The 12,011-nt window shown below is 45.5% G+C and overlaps 1 protein-coding gene across 5 annotated transcripts in view; it reads right to left on the bottom strand.

The window, feature by feature from the left end:
- Positions 1–12,011, bottom strand: part of KIF1B (kinesin family member 1B) — a 145,592-nt gene that overhangs the window by 8,325 nt on the left and 125,256 nt on the right. For all 5 annotated transcript variants that reach the window (XM_047869218.1, XM_047869224.1, XM_047869220.1 and 2 more), the window contains 6 exons: positions 7,867–7,981; positions 6,624–6,757; positions 5,360–5,421; positions 3,840–3,985; positions 3,414–3,653; positions 2,240–2,311 (listed from right to left, as the gene is read on the bottom strand). In XM_047869218.1, coding sequence (XP_047725174.1) covers positions 2,240–2,311; positions 3,414–3,653; positions 3,840–3,985; positions 5,360–5,421; positions 6,624–6,757; positions 7,867–7,981 — 769 coding nt within the window. The remainder of the gene's footprint in view (positions 1–2,239; positions 2,312–3,413; positions 3,654–3,839; positions 3,986–5,359; positions 5,422–6,623; positions 6,758–7,866; positions 7,982–12,011) is intronic.

Genomic DNA, 12,011 nt, shown 5'->3' on the forward strand with positions numbered 1-12,011 from the left:
GGGAAAACGGAACGCCCCTGCAGCGAGGAGCTGTGATACAGATGTATATATATATGTACATATTTTTTTTTAAGACTTACAAATACGGTATGGCCTGAGTGTCATAACAGGAATCATTTACAAAAGAGGCAAGGCTGGCTTTTTATTTTGTGACTGTCCTCCTGCATTCAGTAAATGACCCTGTCTCTAGGAGCCCAGCACTTAGAACAACAGGCACTATTCTAAGAATATGGCAGAGGCCCCGCCCTGCTGGCGCTTCCATTCTAAGTGGAGAAGGCAGACAACAAACAAATCCACGAACACTCTGAGAAGTGTCAGGTAGTCCTAGGATCCAGTGGTTCTACTACTGACTATTTACCCAAGGAAAATGAAAACACTAATTCAAAAAGATATATGCACGCCTCTGCTCACTGTAGCATTATCTACACTAGCCAAGATATAGAAGCAACTCAAGTGTCTGTCAGTAGATGAACGGGTAAAGAAGACATTGTACGTATACACAATGCAGTATATACACAATGCACTCCATAAAAATGAACGACATCTTGCCATTTGTGACAAGATGGATGGACCTGGAGGGTACTATGCTAAGGGAAATACGACAGAGAAAGACAAATACCATGTAATTTGACTTATACGTGGACCTAAAAAACAAAAAACAAAACAAACGGACTCTTAAATACAGAGAACAAAATGGGGGGAGGTGGGTGAGGGGACGGGTGAAACAGATGACGGGGATTAACAGGTACAGGCTTCCAGTTATAAAATAAATAAGGGCGCCTGGGTGGCTCAGTCGGTTGAGCATCCAACTTCGGCTCAGGTCATGATCCTGCGGTTCACAGGTTGGGACCCCACATCGGGCTCTGTGCTGACAGCTCAGAGCCTGGAACCTGCTTCGGATTTTTTGTCTCCCTCTCTCTCTGCCCCTCCCCAGGGCGCACACTCTCTGTCTCTCTCTCAAAAATAAATAAACATTAAAAAAATAAATGAACAGGGGCGCCTGGGTGGCTTAGTTGGTTAAGCATGCAACTTCAGCTCAGGTCATGATGTCAGGGTTCATGGATTCGAGCCCTGCGTCGGGCTCTGTGCTGATGGCTCAGAGCCTGGAGGCTGCTTTGGATTCTGTGTTTCCCTCTCTCTGTGTCCCCTCCCCTGCTTGCACTCTGCCTCTCTCTTAACAAATAGAGATTAAAAAAATTTTTTTTAATTTTTATTTTTTAATGTTTTTATTTATTTTTGAGACAGAGAGAGAGCATGAGCAGGGGAGGGGCAGAGAGAGGGAGACACAGAATCTGAAGCAGGCTCTAGGCTCTGAGCTGTCAGCACAGAGCCCGACGTGGGGCTCGAATTCATGGCCTGTGAGATCATGACCTGAGCTGAAGTGGGACGCTTAACTGACTGAGCCACCCAGGCGCCCCCCCCAAAATTTTTTTTAATAAGTAAAATAAATAAGTCACAGAGATGACAAGTACAGCACAGAGAATACAGTCAATGATGCCGTAATGATATCCTATAGTGACAGATGGGGACTATACTTATTATAATCATGGTGAGCACTGAGTGATGTACAGAATTATTCAATCACTAAGTTGTACACCTGAAGCTAATATAACACTGTATGTCAGTTATACTTCAATAAAGAAAATGTCAGATAGTGGTAAGTGCTATAGCAAAAAATAAACCAAGGAAAGAGGTCAGAAAGTTTCGGGAGCTGTTGGCTTTACATAGGGTGGTTAAGGAGTCGATATCTGAGCAGAAAGATGAAAAAGATAAGGGAGCCTATCATGGGAACATCTGGAAGAAGACTATTCCAAGGGAAGGGACAGCGAGGGTGTAAAGATCTGCTACAGGCAGGAATGAAGCTGGCATGTCTAAGGAACAGCAAAAAAGGTCAAAGTAACTAGAACAGAGTGGATGCTGGAGAGGCTCTTTAAAGTGTTCACCTCACTCTTTGTCAAAAGCAACAACATTATGCCTCCAAGAACCTCAGGACCTCTAGTGTCCTGTCTTGCAGTGATGTAGCAGCCCCTACAGGATCTTCCCTGAGGGATTTGGGGAAAAGCCAAAACGTTTCCCATCTGACTAACACCCTAAGAGACACCGGGGAGTACTCGTATCTTCAAAAGCCAGTGTTCTGACTCTAAAAAATGAAGATATGTCCTACATCCTCAAACACGATGCTACCCCCATCTGAAGGCACCTAAAAGCAGGGAGACCCGGAGAGGAGATCTGAGCTCACCTTACAGTCACTGATGCTGCCATGCAGCTGGCTGAATTCCCGGTTGAAAGTGTGCGTGAGAAGTTGCAGGCACTGGGGACAGAAAGGCACGTGTAAGTTTCAGTGGTTAAATGAAGCCCTGGATGCAAGGCAGGAAGAGAAAATAACAGGCCTAAGACACACAGTGGGGCTCAGGTGCTGACCAAACAGCTCCAGAAATTAAATACGAATACAGCAAGGGAAGCCTGGCATACGTCTAACAAAGATAAACTCAGTGGATTAAAAAAAGCCATTCTCAGGACCACAAAAATGAATGGCTGCCACCACCACAGTTTAGAGCAACAGCTCCCCTTCCGACTTGTCCCCGTACTAGAAGGCGTGGAGACCTCTGGATGGAAGTATTTTCTTAAGCCAACTAGAAGGCCATTCGGTTATTGACACCCCCCACCCCGGCCCCCACCATTTCTCCATTCCACTGTTGGCCAGTTGCCCAGGCTCCATATGCCTGGGAGTCATCCTCGACGACCCCTCTGCCCTCTCCCACCCCACCCAGGCGACAAGGGGGGCTGATTCCACCTCCCCGGTGTCTCTTCCGTGACTGCTCTTCCTCCTCACCCTGCGGCCTCTGGCCTCAGCTGAGACCCGCACCGTCTCTATCTGGATCACCGTGCTAACGAGCTCTTTGTGCCTCTAGTCTCTTGTCACCACAAACCCACCTTCTTTATTGCTGCCACGGGAGTCTTCCTAAAACATGAATACCTGCTTAAAATATTTCCGCATCACCCCAGGACCCTCTAAACTCTATTCCAGTCCACAGACCCTGCCAGGTCTGGTCCTGTCCCATGTCTCCGACTCCATCTCCTGCCTCTGCCCACATCGCCCGCATGATTCCCCAGCGCTGACGATACAGCACACGAGGCTCCCTCTGGCGCAGACTTTCAAGGTCAGCTCACCGGCGCCAGCCCGCGGAGGCCCCTCCTCTGGCTGCCCCAGGTTCCAGACACACACCTCTATCACATACTGTCACCCGGTTCCCTGGGAGCTCAGTACAGGTAGAAACTGAGTCTTATTCTACCTTCCCAGCTAGCACAGGCCTCGAAACAGAGGCCCTCAAAGGTGGTGGAAAATGAAAACTCCAGCTGGCTCACGGGGTCTCACGGGGGAAAATGCTCAGCAAAGAGAAAGGGAGTCACACCTTGGTAGCCAGCTCCTTCTCTCGATCCACCAGGCTTTCGATGTCCGTGGAGTCGTAGCCGCTGCTCTCGCTGGGGGTGACGGCACTTTCAAAGGTGGTGGTAGAGATCTGAGAGGAGATGCTGGTGGAGGTGCTGAGGGTCCCACTGCTGAGGCTGGGGGACAGTGAGTCACTCAGGGATTTGGGGATGCTGTCACCAAGTCTCTCGCGCAGCAGCAGGAAGTGGCGAGTTTTCTCCACCTAAGAAGATCAACACAATGGCCTCAGTGAACGCAAAGCTCATTAAGATCTTCATAAGTGAAATATTGTGCCTCTACCACGATCGAAAGCTGAAAAGCCAGGATCACGTAGAGAAGGTGAGCATGTGACCCACACTTTGGGAGTTGTGCCCAAGAGTTCATCTGAGCAGCTCCTGCCCTCGGATACCTCGTGAAGGAGCTCCAGCTTCTCCAACTCCCACTGGTGCTCAAGGATGAGGCTGTCCCCGCGGGGCCGCCAGCCTGCTAAGTTCTCTTCTCCCCGCACATAGGCCACTGACGTATCCAAGATTTTTCTTCTCCTTCTTTGCATGCCTGGGGCAAGAGGACAAAGTCTTTTATTCAGAGAAAAATCTGATTCCATTTTTAGCTCAAAACACACTAATAACTCACATACATGGCAAACTAAGACACTTAGTCAAGATACCTGGGATTTTATTAATAATAATTCACCCCTTTTCCCCAAAGCAATTCTCTGAACCTCTTTTAAAACTGAGTTTTATATTCTTCAATAATTAGGGCGACTGTAACACAACCTGAGAAAATGCCCAAGTTGTTATGTTACATGAAAATACAGAAAGATTAAATTGTACCCTATGGTTCCAAATACATCCATACGAAGAAAGTAGGAAAGGACCATCCCCGTACTCCCCCCACACACCCCACATTCAGGAGCTCAGTTAGGATGGCAGATGGCAGATGGCTTCAGCCCCATCATTTCCCATTAATTTCTAAAAATATACTGTTTTTACATATTGAAGATACAAACTTACGTTACTCAAAAAAATTTCTCAAGGAAATATCTGGACACCGTCAATAGCTACTATTGGGACTTGGATTCACGCTCAAAGTCTTTTTTTAATCTACATCTTTTCCCGTATATGTTCTCTAAAATGATTCAAGCTCACCTTAATCAAATGTTATTTATTTGTTTATTTTTAAGTTTACTTATTTATTTTGAGACAGAGACAGTGTGAGTGCGGGAGGGGGAGACAGACAGGGAGGGAGAGAGAAAGAGAATCCCAAGCAGGCTCCGTGCTGCCAATGCAGAGCCCGATGTGGGGCTCGAACTCACGAGACTGAGAGATCATGACCTGAGCCGAAGTCAAGAGTCAGATGCTTAACCGACTGAGCCATCAGGCGCCCTCAAATGTTTTTAAAACCACTGATTTTTGTCCATGTTCCAGTTTATAAATCTAGAAATGCAAAGAGCTGCTTAAGGCCACCAAGCCAGAGAGAGAAGTAATGGCAGCCCAGAGAGACATCCGAAAGGGCACCGAACAAGTTCAACTTAATAATTTGTCTTCCTAGGGCACAGGAAGTTCAAATTCTAGCTTGACAACACCTGTAAGGTCACACTGCCAAGTTACCTTTGGGGCTAACGTGGAGAGGGAAACGGTTATGAGGTCTGGAAAGCTAAATTCATTCTCACACACTCAAAGTTTTTATAATATGCAACAACCTCCTAACATTTTGTTCAGTATAGTTTTTGTAACTGTTCTGCGGGTCATAAACCAAACAGTGTTGTTACTCAGAAAAAGGTAACTCCCACCAACACCAAAAAACTGGCTTATAAAATATACTTGGTTTCTACAAAATTTTCCTACTCATGTAGGTTAGATTTTTGACATAAAATACTCCAAACACAGGCAAAGATAACCATCACCTCCCTGACCCACAAGGGCTTACCTGGACTGCCCGTGTCTGCCATTTTGCATAGACTGAGCTCGTAAATTCCAGTGACACGATTGCTATTTGAATTAAAACAAACACTTGTTTAACTTCTCATGGCACAAAAACAGGAAAATCTCAATTCTCTCTACTTAAAACACTGTCTCCTCTGGAGGGACTGCAGCCCACGCTTAAATATAATTACAGACATTTCTCACTTCTTTTTTTATTCTGAACTTAAGAAGTATACTTTTTCCTAGGAGGAGTTTGTTTTCATGCAATCTCTTGAATTACTTCAAAGGATGAGTAAAATTGAATGATGAACCCAAAAGTTTATAATACAAAGATAAAAGTTAAAAATCTGTGTTTTCTTTTTTTTAAATTTTGTTTAATGTTTATTTATTTTTGAGACAGAGACACAGCGTGAGCAGGGGAGGAGCAGAGAGAGAGGGAGACAGAATCCAAAGCAGGTTCCAGGCTCTGAACTGTCAGCGCAGAGCCTGATGCAGGGCTCGAACTCACAAACTGCGAGATCGTGACCTGAGCCGAAGTCGGACGCTTAACCGACCGAGCCACCCAGGCGTCCCAAAAATCTGTGTTTCCTTACCACGAGAGACAAGACAGGGGCAGAGGAAGTTCTGACCAGAATGAAATGATAAACATCGACTTTGGGGGCATGTCATGAGGAAGGTTACTGAACCCTCCATTGTGTTAGTAACGCATATTTATTTTGAGAGAGAACGTGTGTGCACACATGCGTGGAGGAGGAGCAGAGAGAAGAATCCCACTCAGGCTCCACACGCTGTCACCAGAGCCTGATGCAGGGCTTGATCTCTCAAACCGCGAAATCACGACCTGAGCCGAAATCAAGAGTCAGACGCTTAACCGACTGAACCACCCAGGCGCCCCGGTAACATGTATTTTTTAAGCTGAGTGGTGACACACAAACATTCCCTGTATTAGTCTTGGCGGATTTCTACAGATCTTAAATATGAACAAGTCTTTAGAAGAAGAACGTCCCAACGGTAATCAGTTAGAAATAATGACATCTGAAAGAACATTTAGTCCCTGAAAAACTGCTGAGTGTTCACAATGTAATAGTCTTCCTTCATACGCTCGTTTATCCATCAGTATTCCATTAAATGCCAACATTTAAAAGTTACTGCCCTTCAGGCATCCGGTTGTAAGCTAAGCCCGCAGCAGCAAGCCAGGCACACTGCGGGCTCTGCTGACCCTGCAGTGGGCAGACCAAATGGAAACTAAACTTGTCTCAGAAACTTACGAGTCCGGTGACTTCGAGTAGCCGCTGCCAAAGAGGCTGCGCAGAGAGCGTGGTGGCGAGATCTTGGCGTCCCGGGAGTAGAAGACCATGCACACATCTTTGGTGATGACCGCCGGCTGGATGCAATGATCCAGCTGAAAGCAGAGAGGGGTGGGCCCCGATGAAACCCAGGCGGAGCACTGTGGCAGGAGTCTGTGCGCCACCACAGTTGGAGAGCTGGTCCCAGATGGGGGGCGGGGAGATTTCAGCTCTGCCAGTCGCTTCAACGGCAACTCGGCAGACGATACGTGCAAGAGTAGGCGGTGGTCTCGCAGCTGCTTTACTTTTCTGAACTATTTTTAAAAGTTTTTTCTGTAATAACGGTTACTATTTATTGTTTCTTATGTGCCAATCACTGTCCTAAATGCTTATATGTGATCTCTCAACACCTGTCTGGGTAAATGCCATTATGTTTACCCTTGTTTAAGAAACGAGGGAACTGAGGCAGAGAGAGACGAAGTCCCTGTGTAAGGACATGCTGGCAGTAAGCGGCAGCACAGGGACCTGCGCGCAGTTGGGCTGGTTCCAGGGTCTGTGCTGTTAACCACGACCGGGCTCTGCCCACAACTGCAAAAACACGAGGCAAAGTTTTCTTAAACTCATACATTCTTTGAAGAATGGTGATTAGGCCACTAAAACTGAAGCTATAGTAGAAATCATAAGGCTTTTTTTTTTTATTATTAAAATTTTTTTTTTCCCAACGTTTATTTATTTTTGGGACAGAGAGAGACAGAGCATGAACGGGGGAGGGGCAGAGAGAGAGGGAGACACAGAATCGGAAACAGGCTCCAGGCTCTGAGCCATCAGCCCAGAGCCCGACGCGGGGCTCGAACTCACGGACCGCGAGATCGTGACCTGGCTGAAGTCGGACGCTCAACCGACTGCGCCACCCAGGCGCCCCTCATAAGGCTTTTTTATTTTAAAGTTTATTACTATTTTTTTGAGTCATCTCTAACACCCAAAATGGGGCTCGAACTCACGACCGACCCCAAGATCGGGAGTCGCAACCTCTTCTGAGCCAGCCGAACACCCCGTCATATAACTTTTCGATTAAACAGAGACTAGGAACAGAATCTCCTACAACCAGAACGGCAGCAAACGGTTGACAAAAATCTGTCAAATCATTCCTCTTCATCTCCCATGGTCATCTGCCCACTGCTCAGGGCTGGCCATTTGTGGCCATTCAAGTTCAGAGTCTCCTCACCTCTAGGTATGCTGACAAGGTCATGTAGATCTTTTCCCCATAGGGTGTCACTCGGTTCAGAAGGAGAGAGTTATGGAGGGAGCTGTCCCACACGGCCTCGAAACGGTAGAAGGTCCTAAGGTCAGAAAGGCGAGAGGCAATTACCCAAAGAAGTGAAGTCACCTTAGTCGAGGTACTGTCACTGTCAGTAACACTACCGACACCCACAAACACCTACAATATATCGAAATCTAACAACACAGTGGAGGCTTTATCCCCTCGGAGGAAGAGGTAGCCCCCCCCCCCCTCACCCCACCCACTACCCAGGAGCACTCAGCTATGTCTCCCCCCCCCTCACAAGCCTGCTTTTCTGCCTATAAACATAAAAATAGAGCAATCAAAGAGATTAGGATGAAAAGGGTAAGTAGGTACAGACAGAAACTAAAGGAAGAAAGCCAAAAGGAGCTCCTCCATCAGTCAACAAAGAGAGCAGGAAACAAATCCTCAGTAGCTTGTAAACCTGTCTTCACATCACAGTCTGGTCTGGAGCCTCAGAAATGTCACAAACATACCTGAGAAGATTGATGGAGGAAACAGGCAGGATAATTTAAGCACTGGGAGTCTTATTTTAAATTAAAAAACAAGTGGTTATCCTTAGCTGATGTTTCAGAAAAAGAATAATTTTAAAGTAGAGCTGGCTAACTACTATTTGTTACTTTTCAAAAAAAAAATCCACATGAAAACCAATCTTACATTTAAATAACAACTAGAAGCTTGATTTAATGAGTACCTATAAACTTTTTAAAGTTGTTCTCGTATCTTCTTTGTAAAACCCCACAGGGCTGACCTGGCCTGACATCGGTTCTGCCCATTCTGCAGTCTCATCTGAAGCACTGTGCTGAGTTACAGACCAGCCCCCGACTGCCTGCAGTCCCCCCGCAGGGCCCCCGCAGGCTCCGTAACAGGTGTCTACCTCCGACAGTGCATGTTCCATCACTACTGGCTCTCGCCCGACTCAGCTGGCAAGCGTTTGTGCACAGTGTGCTTCCTGCCCAATACACTCCTCCTAACTCCTTCCCAAATGGTAACCTTGCTATTGCTGTCTTTTCTAGATTTCCTGTGACAAATAACTGGCGTATTTTCTCTCTAAACACATGCCCGTGCTTCCTTCTCCTGAAACTGTCGAGAGAAAACAATTCACTTCTAAAAGAACTCCCTAGCCACACCTCATCCTCCATGTGTCAGACTAGGGAGCTCTTCTAGAAGCCTGACCAGTTCATTTTGTAGCTGCTTCCACATCGACGTCTTCCGCAAGTACCTGCCACTCTCTCAAACGCCTAGCTTTTGATGCAGTGTGGATGGGTCAAGAAAATACAAAGACACCAAAGGAACAAAGAAACATTTAACAAGACAGAGACAGGTAAAGCAACCAAGGGTCTCAAAAAGCAACCACAAAGGATGGCGGAAGTCTTCCTGGGCTCAGAAGAGAACACTTCATGCATCCACAGCGCCCTGTTTCAATCAAATAGTTCATTTTGGTTTAAAACACATTCTAATCCTGGGTGGTGATAAGCACTACTTGGGCAGAAGCTCCCTGAGAGCTCTGTCACCTGAGACTCTGCTTTTATTGTGTCCCTGTGTGTGTCGAGGTACCTGGAATGGGGCCTACCTGTCACACCACAAGATCTGGACACACCTGTGCTGAAGTGGAATGAACCCCCTTCTTAGAGCGAGGGCATCTATTACTCTGGAGAAGCCGGACAGAAGTCCCTGACCCTCCTGCCTATAATCTCTGACCCGTTAAATTTTCACACCGTGACTTAGCACCTCCCAGTGCCAATATTTAGGGTTCACGGCTCTCTTTCAACAGAGGCAAATGTTTTGAATTTGTCAAAGAAAAGCCTCTTCATTTCTGTTTTCAGGTTGGGTTTTCACTTAACCTAAGGAGGAAATTTCAGTGGTAGAACCCTGGCTAACAAAAAGGAATTTTTGACTCCAGTAAAATCTTCCTGCATTTGCAGGGGAGGGGATTTTTTTGTTTCGTTTGGCACTTGGGGGTGCTGCAGCACATTCTTTTGGAATACCCACTGAAGATGGCAATCCTTCAGAGATGGTTGTTAAGAAACAAGACTGGTGAGAAATGTCAACTGAATCAAGCTAGCAAGAGAATTTAGAATTAGAAACAGGGCTGAGTCCTGAGACATGTGTCCCTGTATGGCTCCCATGGTGGTTAAGAAATAATCCCAAATGGATTTCTCGAGATGTTCTGAACAATGGCAGTGTGTGTGTGTGTGTGTGTGTGTGTGTGTGTGTGTGTGTGTGTATCTTTAAAAACCAAACAGACATTTTAGGCTATGTTGTCATGTTATCACTTCCTTCATTTTTCTTCCCTAAATCAGATGAAGAGAGATGGGCAAAGACTTCCTTCACTATTGAACCAGGACTTTTTCTACTGCAAAAGAAGAAAATAGATAAGACAAGCAGTCCTGACAGAGAAAGAGAAATGTTTAAAAATAAACAGCCTATTTTTCACAGACTCAGCTGCCCAAATAGCTAAACTGGTCTCTTCTACGGCACAGGACAAAACAAAGAAAACAGTGAGTAATTATGCAAAGCTACAGAGCAACAAACCTTTCAAGCTGCTGACAGAGACAGGACAGACAAAGACCAGAAAACCCAGCCTGAGATTCCACGAAAGGAGGGGAGTAACGCTCTAATCGGTAATGCAGCAGAGGAAAACCCGAAGGCGCGCAAGAACTAAATGGACAGGTCTAGCAAATGGAATGAGAGAATACGAACTCTGCCAATCATTTAAGAAGCTGTGTGTGAAACTATACACATCAGGAAAACACGGGGAACAAAGGGTGCCGGAGAAGGTGTTGCTCTATCCTAGGTCTGCACGGGGAAAAACTACTAAATTAAAATAGTAGTCCAAGCAATGTAAGACATAAAGCATTCTGATAGACTAGAATCTTTATGTGCAAAAAAGCAAACAGAAAATACCTAGGAATGTCCTTATCAAGAAAGAGCCTGCAAAAACACAGAAAAGGCTTTTGTTAGTGCAGCAGTGGAACAAAAAAGGAAAGAGGAGAGGAAAGCAAAAGCGAAAAAAAAAAATACATAAGACACATTTGCTGTTAAGCAAAGTAAATTCAAGTGGACAATTGACACAGAACTCCATGGGGCACAATTTGATAGACAGCTTACAGTGACATGGGTCCCTCTCTCCCGAAACATTTAATTAAGGAAAATGCTGGGCACAGAAGGGACTGTGGAGACCACCTCTATTAACACCCCCTCTCTGCAGATGACTCAGTACTGGAAGGGGTAGGAAGTTGCTGCAGAGTTAAGGGAAAACCAAAGCGATTCGGTAACACAGATGCGGGACTGGAAAGAAAAGCTGCAGTGGCCCCTGTTGGTCACACGCCACCATCAATACGCAGAGGTGCTCTCTCCTAGACACACGTGCACAACACACTCACACTGGAGTTCAAGTTCACCTTTAAACATTAAACCTTAGGCGAAAAGAACAAAAGCTCTTAACCAAATTCCATTTAGCAACTTTGCCAAATTAGCTTAGGCTCTCCGTATTCCTAAAATGGAAAGATGGATGTCCATCACGCGCTGAACATCCTAAACTAGATGGGTGTCTCATCCACCCAGACAGTCTGCTCCCCAGAACTGAGTGGTGTGCTTATCAAGTGTCAATAGTACCTGGTCTTGTTTATGCAGTTGTACTTACCATGATTATCTAAATTAATCCAGTATTAGGCAAAACAATGTAACGTGAGGGCAAAAATAATTTTTGTTCAGGGTGAAACAAAACTGAGTTGAATATTTTGAAACGGTTTGATAATGCTGAGTTGTCAAACAACTCAGCTGTCGAAAAACAGCTGTCAAACTAAGTTTGGGTGCGATCAATATAAAAAAGGGAAATATTAAAATTGTAATGACAGATGATAGAAAGCTGACAGGATTTTGCCATTCGATTTTCTTCAGAGGTTTCTACTTCTTGCTCCACAAAATTAAAAATCACAGATGATGAATTATATCATGATGATATATATCATGATGAATATATTGTGCTTTTGTAAGAAAGAGCATCCCAAGTCCAATAAATAAGGCTACAATTAAAGACAAGGCCTTGGCCCTATAGCAAGAGCTTG

Source organism: Prionailurus viverrinus, chromosome C1, assembly GCF_022837055.1.
Source record: "Prionailurus viverrinus isolate Anna chromosome C1, UM_Priviv_1.0, whole genome shotgun sequence".
Classification (NCBI taxonomy): Eukaryota; Metazoa; Chordata; class Mammalia; order Carnivora; family Felidae; genus Prionailurus; species Prionailurus viverrinus.